General features: G+C 34.2%; 2 protein-coding genes across 2 annotated transcripts; one reads left to right on the top strand and one right to left on the bottom strand.

The window, feature by feature from the left end:
• The first annotated feature begins 2,814 nt into the window (after nucleotides 1–2,814).
• LOC105804652 (E3 ubiquitin protein ligase DRIP2) lies at nucleotides 2,815–7,127 on the top strand. Its single transcript, XM_012637346.2, has 7 exons — nucleotides 2,815–3,354; nucleotides 4,138–4,237; nucleotides 4,808–5,141; nucleotides 5,236–5,714; nucleotides 5,879–5,929; nucleotides 6,115–6,187; nucleotides 6,736–7,127. The coding sequence occupies exons 1-7, from the start codon at nucleotides 3,231–3,233 to the stop codon at nucleotides 6,907–6,909; spliced, it is 1,335 nt and encodes a 444-aa protein (XP_012492800.1). The 5' UTR covers nucleotides 2,815–3,230; the 3' UTR covers nucleotides 6,910–7,127.
• A 2,129-nt stretch (nucleotides 7,128–9,256) lies between these two features.
• LOC105804653 (PRA1 family protein F3) lies at nucleotides 9,257–11,004 on the bottom strand. The gene has a single exon (XM_012637347.2). It carries the CDS (start codon nucleotides 10,782–10,784, stop codon nucleotides 10,221–10,223), a length of 564 nt encoding a protein of 187 aa, XP_012492801.1. The 5' UTR covers nucleotides 10,785–11,004; the 3' UTR covers nucleotides 9,257–10,220.
• Nucleotides 11,005–17,604: the final 6,600 nt, after the last annotated feature.

Genomic DNA, 17,604 nt, shown 5'->3' with positions numbered 1-17,604 from the left:
TAGTAAAATCTTCAAAATTGGAGGAGTTTAATGAAATTTTTTTTAAAGAATTGGGGGGCTAATTAAACTTTTTGCGAGATTAATGAGATTTTTCAAAAATTTGAGGGATGCTAATTGAAATTCTCTAAAAATTTCAAGGAAAAAAAAATCAAAATTTCCCAAAATTTTGGGAGGTCAAGGGGGGATCTACCTTTGGAAGACTTACAGGTCCATCATTGTTGAGTACAACGATTCGAAGCTTTTAATAGGGCAGCCTTGCTCACCATGTTATGGTCGTGGGAGAATGTTTCAACCTTAATTTATTTGTGGAAAGTCATATAACACAACCAAATTAGAGCTAGAGAAATGCTTGCTAGATGAGAAAGTATTCAAAGTGATGGCAAGGTGGAGATGGATGTTGCCAACGAGGGAAAAGAGGTTGATATGGTAAATGGACCAATGCTATTGCCAATGAGATTGAGGGTAGTGATGCTTAAGTTTTGGTGGCAATGATGTGACCATGGAAGATATCGAGGAATGATCCCTTTGTGTTAAGGCTATCGATTTCGTTGGTTTGTAGGAGTACTTAAGATACTTTCTTTTTTTTTTTCCCCTAAATACTCTGATCTTTATTTGGGCATTAGATTCTTTTTATTGGCAAAGCCCTTGGTACACATAGTTGTTAGCGCCTGTTTGAGATGTTTTTAAACTTTACCTTGTGAAATCGAAAGAAAGGGAAGAGAGAAAGAGAATGAAGAAGAGGCTACTACTAGTTATTATTTTGGCTATAACAATCATGAGAAAAAACAATGAAAAGGGAAGAAAATATAGAGGAAAAGAGAAGAATTATTTTCTGAAAATATTCGCTTGTGTATAAACACTTTTTTATATGCACCCTATTTATAGTAATAGCCAGACATGCAAAGAAGGAAAGTAAAAAATTACACATCTTAACTGTTGGAAAAGAATGGTTTAGAAAACAGTAATTTTTAAGAATAGCAAAAGTTTACAATTTTTCTTTAAAATAGAGCTTTTGTGATATTTATAGCAACAAACCATTAACCGAAACTGTACATGTACTTTATACAAGGAGGTTAAGTTAATTCCGAATTTTAGTTGAATGGCCTTCTCCAATATTCTCGAATCACAAATTGCTTTGACTGTGGGCTCAAAGCACATGAACCAAACGCATAGAATGAAAACTTCTATTAACTTCCAGTAGGAAAATTAATTCTCTATTTAATCGGAAACTATATGTTTTTTCAAGAAAATTTAATTCATTCTGAAAAATAAATTTTCATTATTTTTTGACAGAATAACAATACTAATAATATATGTAAATAGTTCAACACATAGTTCCTATTTGTAAAGAACCAATACAAGGGTTTTGTTCAAATAAGGTCTAATTAAATAATAATTTAATAAAAATATAACTTCTACTCTATGTAGAAGAGCTAGGAGTGGCGACATGCCGTAAAGTACACTAAGATTTGTTACCCCTTATATTTCGCAAAGCTCATTTGAGTCTTTCATATATTGAGTCCAATTATATGTATTATTTGGACTTTTATCCAACATTTATAATTTATCCACCCAATAAATGTTTTCTATTTTCCAAATATTATTTATTTAATCAACTAATTTATTTAATTAAACCAACTAAATTAATTTCTCAATTAAATTATTTTCTCAACCACATTCTAATTTTGTCCGTTAATATTATGACGACTTTACCGTATTAGAATTTATGAGGAAATTTATTTAATTTGATAGTTAGAATAATTCAAGTTTGTAATTCATAACATAATTCCATGGGAAGTGAGAATCTTATTTTGGCTCTTTTTCCAATAAAATAAGAAAAATTACAATTTAATCTTTATACTTTTCATTTTTTTCAATTTAGCCAACAAAAGTAATTTCCATATCACCAAATCATATTTCAATCTATTTCATGTCAAATAATCCATAATAACTAAAATTTTCTTTTTGAGATAATTTACACTTTAAGTCTTATACTTGTTCAAATTTTGTGATTTGATCCTTTTTATCATATTTTCACTTTTGAAAATTCTTTTCACCAATTACCATCTCTAATCATAATTTCATTTCACAATATTCTTTATATGAATCATCCTCAAATTTCCTCGGGGTTCAAGCTCGGAATATTGCGATGTGTCCAACCGAGACTTTCGGGGCATTATCGATTTCCTCCAGTTGCATGGTTTACGGCTCCTATGAGTGGCCCATTAGCAATGGTGTGGCACAAGTCGAGAGATCCAAGCTTTTGGCATTGCCACTGCAAAATTTTGGCTTAGGGTTCCACCGAGACAGCCCTTAACAAAAAGATGAAAAAGGAAAATGATCAATCCAACAGAGGACATGGTGGTTTGGGGAAGGGGAGTAGAGAAGCTCAGGCAAAGCATCAAATATAGTAAGGTGGAAAGTAAAAAGACAGTCTCTTACTAGTCTAGATTTGATTTTTTATTATTTGATTTTATGTTTTTCACAACTTAATTTAAATAGATCTGATATTGTTAATCCATTTTCAAATATTAGGGTTTAAATTATGTTGTTGTCATCCCCTCCCTCGATTTGTAATACGTAAATTACTACATTGTAGATGGGGTTCAGTTTCAGTTAGTTCCTGTAAAACCTACCATTTCAATTGTCGCAAACTCTAAATAATAAAAGTTAGGGACTAACTTGTCAATTTTTATAGAGTAAAGGGACAAATTTCAGAATAAGACCTTTTGTAAGAGTAGGAATCAAAGGAAGACCTACTAGTACTTCACAACTCCCGAAAACTAAAGAGATAAAAAACTATATTTTTAATCGATTTTAGAGAACTGGAAAACCCAAGAAAACAAAATAAAACTCAAACCACCCCATGACTAAGAAAGACTTTTAAAAAGCCGCTGTTTTTCTCTTCTATATCTCTGTTTTGTGTCCAAAAATCCAACCAAATCTCACGTAGTTATGTTTTAAATTTCACCTCCCTAACTCGCCATTTCCTTCCCATCTGTTCTCAGTTTAGATCTCTGTCACGATATCTTCATGTAACAATAAAGAAGCCTCTCTCTCTCTCTCTCTCTCTCTCTCTCTTTTGACACCAATTCAAGGAGCCAAAACACACTTGTCAGAACCCAAACCAAACTTCAATCTTCCATTGTTTTTAGGAATTATCCATTGTTCGGTGATGAATTCCCTTCTTTATCGACCCAGGAAAAAAAGAGAAATTTGAAGGACAGAAAATGATGGCTGGTCATCATCGTGTTGTCAAAGTGAAGAGGGAAACCTTAGAGTCATGCATGACATGCCCTCTTTGTAATAAGCTTTTAAAGGAAGCTACAACTATTTCCTTGTGTCTCCATACGTGTTAGTTTCTCTTTTCTTTGATGTTACTTTTTTTAATGTTCTTTTTCCGCTTGATAATTGCTGATCTGGGTTTTTCTTTTTTTTTTTCTTGTTGTCTTTGGATGATAATTTTTATTTTGGATTATTTTCATCTGGTGTTCACTTATTTTTGCAATTTATTTTACTAGTTGTGTTGTTATTTTGCTGTGTTGAGATATGTCTTTCCCGATCGTCTTACATTTTCTTTAAAACTGTACGTTTCAGATGCATTGTATTCGACGATATCTATTGAATGCCAAATTTCTGATCTTATTGTAATCCGATTTGTAATTCTTTTGATGTCATGGCCATATGATGGGTTTTAACTTATTTTTATGGGATTTTATCCTTTTTTTTTTTTTTTTTTGCATTCTGGTTGTTCTGGTTTTACTTCTTTTTATGTATAGGATCATGAGGTGGCCTATTCTGCCCTTCTATGGTTATGCGAGGCTTGGTCTCACTTATTTTACGATGGCATTGTGCATAGGGTGTTAGTGTATCATCATGTGCTTACTGGATATTTTGAAGGGTGATGAATTCTTGTTGAAGAATGTATAGTTTTATAAGAAATATATTGATTTATTGTTTCCCTTCCTATTTCACTCATGTAACGGCTTTTGTATTGTACTTGTTGATTCATTTGATGTGTGAACTGCCAAGTTAAAATTCCTACCATGTTTTCTTGGAAATTTTTTATGTATGCTTTTCTGGTCCCTCACATTTCAGTGGCTTACTTTGATGCACTGAATCTTGAAATCACTTCAGTTTGTAGGAAGTGCATATATGAGAAGCTCTCTGATGAGGGGATGGATTGTTGTCCCGTTTGTGACATTGAGCTCGGCTGCCTTCCAGTTGACAAACTCAGGTGATTGATTATGTCATTCAGAAATATATAAATTTCGTGTCATAGTCCTTTTTCAAATATATTCGGAAGTTCTAGTCCAGTCCCACTAAGTGATGCTAGATATCAGTCAATCATAATGCTGTCAACAACACAATGCTGAAGCCAAATTTGACTAACTTTTCTGAATTACAGCTGGAATAGATTGTCTGGTACCGTACTTTAATTTTTCTTTGTAACCACTGTCCAGGCATGGAAACTGTATAACTGTGCTGTTATGCCAATTTCAACGATGTAAATGACAGTTCTTATGCATTGAGTTGTCAGCTTGCTCTGACTTACTTCTTGTGTTGCCCTTTTGCTTCTCAGGGCTTTTTATAAGTCAATGTTTGTCATCGGATGTTGCTAACCTTTGATTTATTTAGCTTATTGCTTTCCAACATATATGCTAGTTAGATGCACTCTGTTTATGTGATGCTATCCAAATTTTCAAAGCATGTGTGTATATAAAAACTTATAGTCAGTATGTTGATTATGAAGTTTTATGTTGACATAAGCTTGCATAGAATTAGATTTTCCTATAAATATATGCAGACCAGACCACAATTTACAAGATGTAAGGGCCAAAATTTTCCCTTACAAAAGAAGAAAGATAAGTGCTCCTGAAGTTATGCCTGCAGCTTCACCTCCAGTGAAAAGAAAGGAAAGATCACTATCATCATTGGTGGTCAATACTCCCAAAGTGCCAATGCAGCGTGGTTTGACTGGAAGGAGAACCAAACCTACTACACGAAAAAGAATTGCTGCTTTTCGAGGATGTAGTTTCTCTGTTGAAGAGTCCCTTAAGAAAGAAGACTCTGCAGAAGATCATCCCTCAGGCTCAAGCTCACCTGATTCCTTTCACAAAATTAGTCAAAGTAAAAGGCAGGTAAAGGAGGCTGGAGAAAGATTCTTTACGATTATGTTATTTTAACTTCAAACTTAGTTTTTGAAACTGTGTCCATCTTCAACAATCCATGCAGGATTCCATGGCACAACCTTCTAGCGAACACAGGCCTAATGAAGATACAGATGATGTTGAAGTGATGGAAGGCAAAGCAGACCTATGGACACCCTTAAACTGTCTTGTTGAAGCTGCTAACAGAAAGTCATCAAAGTTAAATTCACAGGGATCAACAGCTTCCATGACTGAGCAACATAATGGCCCTGATTGTTGCTCACATGCACCTGAAGCAAAACCTAGCCCTCAATCCCCCGCTGTTCCTGATGGCAAATTGAGTATTCATAAGTCTAAAAGTAAGGAACATCGGAACAATTCAGTAATCCTGGAGGAAGAGAACGGTACAAATTTGATTAAAAGGCCTGTTAAGCGTAGAAGGTTGCATGCAGAAGCACAAAAGAAAGTAGCTGCCTCCAATAGAATCATGCTAGACGCATTGGGATCTAAGTGGAATAGAAAAAACAATCCAATTTGGTTCTCGTTGGTTGCTTGTGAAGGCCAGTAAGATACTGTTTACACAATATATACACTTACTCATGATTTGTCTTTTTCAACATGTTCCGTGCTTGCTTGAGATAATTTTGAATGACATATTGCATTTTCCATTAAGGACATTCAACTTGAATATCTTCAATTCACTACCCGATTTTATAAAATGGTTTCAGGATAGGACATACTTCCCTTCCACAGATTTCTGCATGCTACTTGAGGATCAAGTGAGTAGTTGTTCATATTAGCCACTTAGAAATCTGTCCTTTTCCCTCATTTACTTCTATAGAGCTTGTGGTATATTTTTATACTTTATGTTTATTATCACAACTCTTTACAGCAATACTAAGTCTTGTATTATAGAATTGCGATATTGCGCCCATATAATTGACTTGTTTTCTTATGGTAACAGGGATGGTAAAATGCCTGTCTCATTCATCCAGAAGTACCTTGTAAAGAAACTCGATCTTTCAAGTGAAGCTGAGGTGAGATCACCTTTACTAAGTTTTCTGCTCTCACCTGAAAACTCAGGGTGCCTAAATTTTGCATCATGCTAAAGTAGAGATGCTATTTTGCTATAATTCTATGTTATCATGTTGCTTCAGGTGTGCCATTTTTCTTTTCTTGTTTTCTGAAACTGAATGCTGAAATGAAATTAGAAGCAAACCATCGGTAACACTTCAGTTTTTAATTCCTTGGTTTCGGGATTGCATCTTGTTGGGTAGCAGGTTTCAGCTCTAGTTCCAGAAGACTCTTTGACCCTTGGTTCATTATATCCATGTTTATTCTTATTTATTGCATTGCTCCTTACCTTTTATTATCTGTTTTCCGAAGTTTTAAACTGGATTTGTATAAACAGTTAATGGTATAAGCATGTTTTGATGACATTAACAAAACTCTTTTAACCCGCCTGTGTTTTCAGACAAATAATGCAGTACCATCTTCGAGATTATTACATTAGTTTTAATGCAAAAGAAGGAATTCATATTTACTGGCAATTTATCTTCATTAAGACTCGAATGCATTCTTGTAGGTGGAGATCATGTGTCGAGGTCAGCCGGTCCTACCATCATTACAACTTCACAACTTGGTAGATCTGTGGTTTCGAACTGCATCAACAGCGAAAAAGGTCCCAGCATCCGTTGGCTCATCAGCAAAGGACTTTGTTATGGTTCTGTCGTATTGCCGAAAAGTCCAAGCTCCTTGAGACATCCATTTAATCTGGTTTATATTTTTCGTGCTTCCTTTGAATCATTTGGAATTCCAATCATCTAAACATATATGTATTCTTAGGATGATCATAGTTTTAAGTAGTTTCACTTGTCATGTATGTTATCATGCATGGTGAATTTGTTTTTATTTCATTCTTGAGCAAAACCTAAAACAAGGCCATGAAAATAAAATCGTTGAATTTTTTGTGTTTTACGAACTGGCTTTGGTTTGCTCTCCTTGCACTAAACAGCATTCGCTCCTTTCAATTTAAAAAGTGAATTATCTAAGTTTTCTTGAAAGAGCCAAATGAAACCCTTGAAAGTTCATTTAAAGAAATAAATAAATTTGAAGTAAATAAAATATTTATGTATAAAATTATGTAACCTTGCATCAAAATTCACCTATAATTGTAATTGTGATACTTATGCCTATTAAGAATGCAATTTACTTAAAAGTTAAATTATCTATAATTTATATTATAAGTAAAATATAGTTGAAAATGAATAAATAAATGATTCATTTTGAAAATTGATGTTCTAAAATAGATAAATAAAGAGAATTTTTTATGTTCTTTATGTCCGTTTTACAATCTTTATACGGGTATAATGTGTCCTACCTAAGTAAATAAAAGAACTTTAATTGAAACAAGGGCAAAGATGTTGTTTAAGGGCAAGCCCAGGAATATATAGGCTGGAAAGGCCAAGAGGGTAACAGATAGTTTTGGCCCATGAAGCTGCTTCTTCTCAACTTAAAATGAAAAATGGGTACTGGAGGATCTCAGACGATCAACACAACATTAAACAATAGATTTATCTTATCATCCCACTTTGTATTTAGTACTAAATCTGTCCGTGAAATAAAAATTCTTCGTCCAGGCAGGTCCATGGATAATTAAGTGGTATTAAAATTATTTCTATATTATTGGTATTGAAATTACTTCTTTATTACCGAATCTTAACATTGTTAATAATATCATATTATCGGCACAATGTAATAATGTAATCACAAGTGTTTGAGTGCTCTTGTAAGTAATTATCCTTTAACCAACAAATGGTGAGATGATAATAATATTGGAACCTGATATGTGAAACCAACTTGAAGAATATAAATAATAATAATAATTGACTGAAGTGAAATGTTATCTCGATTTTCCATTTTAGAAAATGTTCTACCATCAATAAACGTTTGCTGTTTTTCGTTTTCTCCGCCTTCAAAATGTGGGGAAACAAATTATAACCTGAAGGATGTGACTAATGATTCGATTCTAACCGATGAGGAAGTAGTAGTACGGTTTCAAATAGAAGAAGTCTTTGCCCAAGTAGAGACCAGGATGCAAGACGTGAAGCAAGCGACCACCAACAACTCGAGGAGGAGAAACACTCGGTACCCGCACAAAATGACCGTGTTGAAGAAGACCCTGTATGGGAAGTTCAAGTACACCACCAATCTAGAAGAGGATTAGTAGTGTAGGACTGTTTTTTCCTTTTTTTTCTTTTCTTTTTTTGTTTCAATTTTAGGGTAAATATAAATTGGAGTTTTTACTATTTTCCTTACCCTGAAAGTTTATGGGTTCAATTAGGCTCCCCCCCCCCCCCTAAATTGAAAGAAAATAACTTGGATAATGCTCAGCATTGTAGTTTTGCTTCTTTTATAGGCCACAACAATTTCAGTGTAATAGCAAAGCTAACTACGATCCTTTTAACTCCTTTTGTTGGCAATGAACTGAACCGGGCAAGCCTTGTTAACTAGAAATATGCCAGGCTCCAATTCATAAAGAAATCTACTAGTGGAGCTTACTTGCCATACATATAATGCATGATGCAGTAGTAGAAAAAACATTCATATAACCAAAATACCACTAGCTCTAATGATCATCTCTTGCGAAAAAAGGACTCATGTAATACAGGTAATCATTGAGTAGGTGTTAGTATTCTTAAGGCAACCTAGAATACGTCAAATGAAAAAAAAAATGGATAAGAGATGAAAGCTATTCTGTAAACGAGTTACTGCAAGTCTAGCACCCTCCTAAACTATTAAAAGGTCAGTGCAAGGAGACAACTATACCAGAAAGCAAACCATAACAAACCGCTGGTTGACAACTACAGTAAAATGGCAGGAACCCACCAATCCTACAACCATCTAACGGGTTCTAATGGCTAGCATTGGCTCCACTAATGGATCATAATAGCACCATTAGGCTTTAGAACCTCTATCTATTATTACACCACAATGACTGCAAATTGTATAACAGCCAAATCTTATATGCAGAATCAAACTACTAGCATAACCTGCCAATGTCAAGGTTATCAAACAAGCATTGTGAGACATGCTTTAAGACACCATTTTTGCAGGGAAAGAAAGTTGATTGATCATTAGATTCATTCCGATTGTGCTACAGCAGAAGCCAACAAATTAGTGATTACACTTGAGTGCCTAAAACAAAGTTACTTCCCGAATCAGTGCAATATGCTAACAAACTAATCACCCTAAGCTCCCATGCCAAAACTGCAAATAGAAAATTTCAGTGTCATACTTGTCAGCCTTTGCAACACTGCACCATCATCATCCCTATCCACAGCCACGAAATTTATTTTAAAAATCATGTTAATTTACCAAAACATAAAATCCCATCAACATTATCATCAAACCAGCAGCCACACTTTCTGCTATATTGCCAGATTATGTGAACTATTATGCTGCAAGATCTCACCACTTTCGAGCTTCAACCAATGAGGAATATAAAACAACTTGTTATATCCACTTTCAACCAAGAGCCAAAAACCCATCTTTCTTCTCCTAATAACAGTGGCAATTCCAAATGATGAACAATCAAGGGGATCATTTCATGAATGAAACAATTCATTCCTCAAGCACTAACCACTAAAAGGATTACAAGGACGCCTCCCATCCTACATCCACAATCTTAAACCAAACAGCACCGGGACCAAAACACACCATTAGCCCCATGAACACAGTTCAAAGCAAAGCCCCAAAAAACCAACAAATTCCACAACAATTCAAACCTGAAAACAGCATTATATCAGCTCTAGTTCAATTTCAAACAACAACACTGATGAATTCATGAATGAAACAAGCAAGGACTCAAATACCATCCACTTCAAAGATTAAACTAATAACACCTCACCACAGGCCAGACCTCAAACAAAATCCTAACAACTAGAAGGACCATGTAACAAAAATGAAACAAGCAATTCCTCCATTCCAATTCCACAATTTAATAGCAACAAAACCAAACTTCAAATCAACCCTCATAACGACATTCGCAAAATTCACCACGAAAACAAATCAAATCCTATGATATCCAGAAGTGGGCCTCAAAGGCTGACTTCCAACAACAGAAAGCAACCCGTTTTCCTCCTCTTCACCGGGAAAACCCAAATCTTCAGTTCCTCTAAAGGCAGCATGAATACCAACAACAACCACCCCAATAATCAACCCCACTAAAACGTTAATACCCACATGAGTCAAAACCAATAAAAGCACAGTAGCAAAACTCAAAACCCCCAAGACAACATTACCATCCACCGGTCTGTTGAAAATAACAACTGGGTTGTCATTAAAGAGGTACAGGAACCACCAGAAAATGAAAGTTATCAGAAAAACTATCATTGAAGTAGGGTGCCAAAGGAGAGTTAAGAAGAGGATCGTTAGCGCTATAATTACGTAGTTCACGCGAAAGTAAGAGAGGTTGAGCTTTATTCGTGCCTTGGCATCGCCGGCAGAGATGGGGAGGCAGAAAGAGGAGAGGGAGAATAGCTCTGGCCACGGGCGGCGCGTGTGTTTGGCATGTGAGGGAAAGGTGGTTGGGTTGGAGGTGATGGTGCCGTAAGTGGTGGATGTTGGTGGCATTTTAGGATATGGACTTTCTGTTTGAAGAAAGAAAAAATTGGATCTCGAAAGATTTGGGAAAAGAAAGTATATAGAGTTTGAGAGATAAAACCGTAAAGATCGGATCTTTTGGGATTCTTTTTAAGGGTTTCTTCTTTTGGGAAGAAATAATCGGGAAGGAAGAAAGCTCAAGGTTTTTAATTTAGTGTCAACACCGATGAATGTGGCTCAACTATTCAAAACCTTTTTGCCCTTAAATAATTAATAGATTTTAATTTCTAAACTCCTGAAGTTGAAATATGTTTTATGAAAAAAACTAAATTATATAACTTTCGATTAAGGTCGATAATGCGAACGAAGAAGGCTGTATAATGGCAATTTTAACTGTCAAGTAGCTTACATGAAATTTCTTTAGTAATTCATAAATTTACTATTAATTTAATAATTTAGATGTAATTTACTTAAAAATAGGACAATTTGTGAAAAATAATGGGTGCATAATTTTAAAATTTTAATTTTTTTGGAATTTTTTCATACTTAATTTTTTTGTTAAATACTTTGATAAAATTTTAGTTTTAGCCCTGGTACTTAAAAAGTTAAAAATAAAGTCATATTTTTATTTAAAAACTCAGTCCGGTCATTAAAATCATAAGTACTTTGAATTTTGATTAGGTTGTCTTCATATGATGTGGCATATGATTGATAGAAAAAACATGATAAGTTGACAATTTTTTATAGAAACTACCAACAATGATAATGATTGGACTAAGATTTTAAATTGGAAAAGTAAGAGGATTGAATTTTAACTTTTACAATACAAGGACTAATCTCAAATTCTATACAAGTACATGAACTATAATATAGTTTAACCAATTATTTTGTTCTTTTAATTGTATTACGCTAACAAGTTTTCATCGCCACATTGGCATCACAATAACTAAAGAATAATTAAATTAACTTTATACTCACAGGTCCTTGCTAAACAAACTAATGTATGTGCATTTAATGATGATCAACATACGAAAACCAACACCTTAGGTATTGAGTTAAATGTAATATATCGAGTTTCTCTTTAATTAATATTGTAACGATTTGGAAAACCTATTGACAATTGTAATTGATAAGTTCTTTGTTTTTTAATGTTCATCGTTTTACCATAAACCTAATCTCAATTAGTTTGTTCAATAGAATTCGATACTCGTAAGTATCAAAGTTCATTTAATTTGAATTATCACCATTTATCGTAGATCCAACAATAATAAATGCTTTCAATGGAGCTCGACACTCGTAAGTCTCGAGTTTAAGTTAATTTGACTATCTTTCAGATTTCACTGCCTTTTAGTACCTTCACCCTCCCACCTTACTACCCCTTTCCACACATTTACCCTCTCCATACCTAGCATTAACATCGATATTCTCCCTAAACCTTGGTTCCAAATCCTTTCAATGGATCTGTCTTAAGCTAAATTCCATAAGTTCTACTATCCATCCATACCGTCATCAAGTGACCTAGTCTACTACAGATTTCATTAATGGTCCAGGTTGCAAATCGATCAATGTATCAGAGATTCAACTTAGGAGAAAGCAATTTTCAATTAAAATCGAGAAAACTGGCTCAATCAATTCAGTTTGAGCAAATTGGTTTTGATGACTATTTTGATCAATTATTAATTTTTAAAATTCAAGTCAATTCCATTGATAAATTGACTTAATTTAATATTTTAATTATTAAAATATATTTATAATTTCTAATATAGAAAATAAATAAATATATATATTATTATGTTATTTTTTTTATAGATTATAGTCGGTTAAATTAGTTTAGTGGAAAAAAAGGCTCGAATCAATCAAAAAATCAAATGCTTTCTTCTAATTGAATTGATTCACCTACAAGTCTGATTGAATTTAAAAAAAAAACTAATTTTTTAGTAATCACAACCTCCTTAAAAGAAAACTAAAAATAAAAATCTAGAAAATATGAATCGGACACACACAAAAACTACTTTAGACTCTTTGGAGATTGTCCAATCACAAGACTCTAGAAGGAAATATCACAAAATCACAAAATCAAACCTGAGGTAACTGCTCTTCAAAAGAGAAAAAGAAAAGAAAAGAGTGGATATTGACATTGTCGTAGTAAGTTTAAATGAATTGAAACGGATTTATCTTTTTATCTAAGGATTGAAGCGGAGAAAAATTGAATTTTTCAGACAAGAAAATATGAGTAAGAGAATAATCGCTATGTGTACTGTTTTCCCCAAATATATATATGCGCAAAGGAATTACAAGAATTTGACAGCTCCATAACCCAAATTCCCATTTGCAACACAATATGCTCCAAACGACAACACAGTACTGACTATTATTATTTAATTAAAAGAAAGGTTAATTTCTGTTATTAGTCTCTGTACTTTGCAAATATTGCGGATTTAGTCCCTATACCTTTATTTAATCAATTTTAGTCCTTTTACTTTTCGAATTTTGAAACTCTAGCCCTAATCCAAACAGTAGCAGCTAAACTTGTTTGGTTAAAGTCAATTACTAGCTTTGTACTATACGTATAGTTATAGATTTAGTCCATATTCTTCAATTATATCATTCTAATCCCCTATATTTTCAAAATTTGAACTTTCAGTTTTGATGCAAAATGATAGTCATTAATTCATTAGCTAAATTTTTGGTAATATGTAGAAATAACAAGATGACATGGCATATATATAATAATATGTAATATGTATGCCACATTACATTTTAGAAATGTCAAAATTTAACAATGAATCATTTCATGAGGACTAAAATTTTAAAATTGAAAAGTATAGAGATTAAAAATGACCAAATTAAAGTATAAGGACTAAATCCATAAATTTTGCAAAAGAATAGCAGGATTTAACCTAAAAGAAAAAACAGACTTAAAACTTTTTAACTAACTTCAGTTTGTTTCACCCTGTAACGGTACACACTGGGATCGTTTCTTTTCTTTTTATATGATAGAGGTGCTCATGGGCCGGGCCGGGTTTGGGTCTATAAAATTTTTTTGGCCCGGGTCCTAGGCCCGGGCCCGGCGCGAAATATGGGCCTGAAATTTTGCCCAGGCCCGGCTCGGGAAAAGAATCATAAGCCCGGGCCCGGCCCATTTTTTAAATAAAATACCAAAAATTTATTTTAAAAATTAAAAAAAGTATTTTAAAAATATTTTAAAATTAAAAAAATAAAAAAAGTATATAGGAGTTATGTTTTTCTCGATTTGATTCTTTTCTTTCCCAATATCTTTGAGGAAGAATGATAAATGATGTGTGTACCTTTGTTTGTTAATCTTCTGTTAGTTACCTGATGATGTATAATGGGTCCATGGACAGGAATGATAAATGACGTATCTTGATCCAAAGTTTGATGAGTTAGAAAATGTTAAAAGATGATTTCACGAGCAATGCTGCTGCTTCCAAAACCGTATTCCTATCACTTTCTAACATTTGGATCCTATTGTTCCTGGACAATAAATTTAATGATTTATTCTTTTGAAGTCATTAACTTTTCCATCAATCTATATAAGTTTAAATTTTAATGAATAAAAAAAATAAAAAATTAAATGAAAAGCTAAAATAATTATTTTTTAAGTTAGAAAGCCAAATAAATCATTATGCTTATAATATTATTTTATTTTTAATATAAATGAGGTCTTCTTTATATTTGTTTTACGATCCATGAAGATTAATTCTTTCCGGATTTACAGTCCAACAATGTTTCAAAATGAATGAAGTTTTTTTTTTCTTTGTTAAAAGTATGTCAAGCGAGGTTGGACAAGTTCCTTACTAATGTCTTTAATAAAAGAGTTAATATACACATTATTATTATTATTATTATTATTATTATTATTATTGGGTACTATTATTGGGTATAATTAAGGTATTCTTAATGTTCGTTTTACGATTCATAAAATCTAATTCTTTCAGAAATTTGTGATTGCCATTCCCAATAATATTGTCACCAATATAATATATATACATATTATGACATATCTTAAATATGAGAAAAATAAACATAATTATATTATAAATATATTTTTAAAATTTTATATAATTAGCAAAAGAGTCTTTGGTTGAAGGGGGGAAATACAAATATTGAAAATTGTAGATGTTTGGTTAAAATCTTATTATATGTATTTATATTTTTATTCTCTATATAAAAGATATAAAATGATAAAAGCATGTAACATCTTTATACTCGATCCAACCTTCGAGACCCGGTATAGGACTATTACATTTGGTGCCAAAGCGATCTTGGCTAAACACTAGGTGATTTGAACGTTTACTATAGCATTTTTACTGTACAGCCCAATTTTGCCCAGGCAAACCCAAAATTACAAAGGGCCCATTACAACCCGGGGCCCAAACACCAAGCCCCAATACCTGAGCCCAATGGACAAGCCCACATCAGACTAGGGTTTCAGAGACTGAAACCCTAGTGCCCCACTTGCCACCGCTGCCACCACCTGCTTCTGTCACCTCAACTCTCTGCCACCGACCCACCGCTCGCCCACTTGTGCCTGCAAACAATAAAGAAAAGCAGCAGAATAGAAAAAAAAAGAGGCTTTAAAAAGCCGAAGCAAATGTAAAAAAAGAAAGAGGAATCGATCTGGAGGTTTTGTAAAAAAGAGGTCTCTTCCTCGTTTCTTTTTACAAGCATTACTTAGAAATACAAAGAACAAAAAGAAACAGATCTAAAACCAAACATTCAAGGTGACTTTTCATTTTTTTTCCCTTTTTCATACGCACTTAGTCTTTTTTTTTATTTTATTTCTTACTCTCCGAAGAACAATATATATTAGTACAAGAATATAAATAAAAAATAAAAAATTTTACCTTTTAGTCTTTCCGCCACAGTGTACTACGGTGGTTTGCCATGCTAACGATGGCGGTCGAAAGCGGATCGCATCAGACTTTATTTTCTTAAAGATGCAGTAAACCAAGTTGAAGCTACAGGTCTTATCTCACTGAGGTTGTAGTGTAGCAGACTGAAGATAGCAAATGTTTCCTCAAAGAGCCACAGATCTTATCTCTTTGAAGTTGCAGTAGAGCAGATCGCATCAAGTCTTATCTCCTAAGCGATGGCGGAGCGAGCATGGAAGAAATCAATCCTATCTACACGAAGTTGCGGTGGAGCGGATTAAAACCACAGATCTTATCTCTCCGAAGTTGCGAGAAGCAGATCGCATCAAGTCTTATCTCCTAAGCGATGAGTGGGAGCGGAAGAAACCAATCCTATCTCCCTGAAGTTGCAGTGGAACGGATTAAAATCACGGATCTTATCTCTCTGAAGTTGCAGTAGAGCAGATCTAATCCAATCTTATCTTCCTGAAGTTGCAGTGGAGCAAATTGAAGAAGTCAATCCTATCTTCTTGAAGTTGCAGTGAAGCGGGTTAAAATGATGAATCTTATCTCTCTGAAGTTGCAGTAGAGCAGATCGCATCAGATTTTATTAAAGATGCAGTAAAACAAGTTGAAGCTACAAGTCTTATCTCACTGAGGTTGCCGTGTAGCAGACTGGAGATAGCAAATGTTTCCTCGAAGAGCCACAGATTTTATCTCTCTGAAGTTGCAGCAGAGCGGATCACACTATAACAAGTCTTATTTCCCTAGAGTTGCAGTGGAGCAAACTAAAGATATCAAACCTTATCTCCCTGAAGCCACAGTGGAACAGGTTAAAGTAACAAGTCTTATCTCCCTGATGTTGCAGTGGAGTAGATTAAAACCACGAATCTCCTCCCCCTAAAGTTGCTGCGAAGAGTGGATTGAAGCTACAAGTCGTATCTTTCTAAAGTTGCAGTGGAATGGATCAAAGCAACTAGACATAGTGGATTGAATTAAAGAGAAGCGTCAAAAAAGGTTGAGACTCAGCGAGACTGGGCAAAATTAGTCTTTCTTAGTCTTTACTCTGTTATCGTTACACGACAACGAGCAAAAAGGGGCAGCTGTACAGCCCAATTTTGCCCAGGCAAACCCAAAATTACAAAGGGCCCATTACAACCCGAGCCCCAAACACCAAGCCCCGATACCCACGCCCAATGGACAAGCCCACATCAAACTAGGGTTTCAGAGACTGAAACCCTAGTGCCCCACTTACCGCCGCTGCCACCACCTGCTTCTGTCACCTCAACTCTCTGCCACCGACCTACCGCTTGCCCACTTGTGCCTGCAAACAATAAAGAAAGCAACAGAATAGCAAAAAAAAGAGGATTTAAAAAGCCGAAGCAAATGTAAAAAAAGAAAAAGGAACCGATCTGGAGGTTTTGTAAAAAAGGGGTCTCTTCCTCGTTTCTTTTTACAAGCATTACTTAGAAATACAAAGAACAAAAAGAAACAGATCTAAAACCAAACATTCAAGGCGACTTTTCATTTTTTTCCCTTTTTTATACGCACTTGGTTTTTTTTATTATTTCTTTCTCTCCGAAGAACAATATATATTAGTACAAGAATATAAATAAAAAATAAAAAATTTTACCGGCGCGGTGACGACGTGGCTGCCCTGTTCACCGGTTTCTGGGTTCTAGCCGGAGGAGGGGAAGAGCTTTTTTGATTTTTTTTTTGGAAGAAAAGAGAAATGAAAATTTAAAAAAAAAAAACTGACTTTAAATAGCCGAACAAAATGACGCCGTTTCACCTTCCAGGATCCACGTGTCGACCCGACCCGACCCGGAAGATCCGCGTGTTTTTAATTAATGGGATATTTGCGCTTCAGGCCCTTCCGCTTTCTTGGCCTGTCTCAATTTAGTCCTTTTGTCGTTTTCTTAATATTTTTTATTTAGACCGCAGATTTGTCCCAATGTTCAATTAGGTCCAAATTC

Source organism: Gossypium raimondii, chromosome 11 (assembly GCF_025698545.1).
Source record: "Gossypium raimondii isolate GPD5lz chromosome 11, ASM2569854v1, whole genome shotgun sequence".
Classification (NCBI taxonomy): domain Eukaryota; kingdom Viridiplantae; phylum Streptophyta; class Magnoliopsida; order Malvales; family Malvaceae; genus Gossypium; species Gossypium raimondii.
This window is presented reverse-complemented; position numbering and strand designations above follow the sequence as displayed.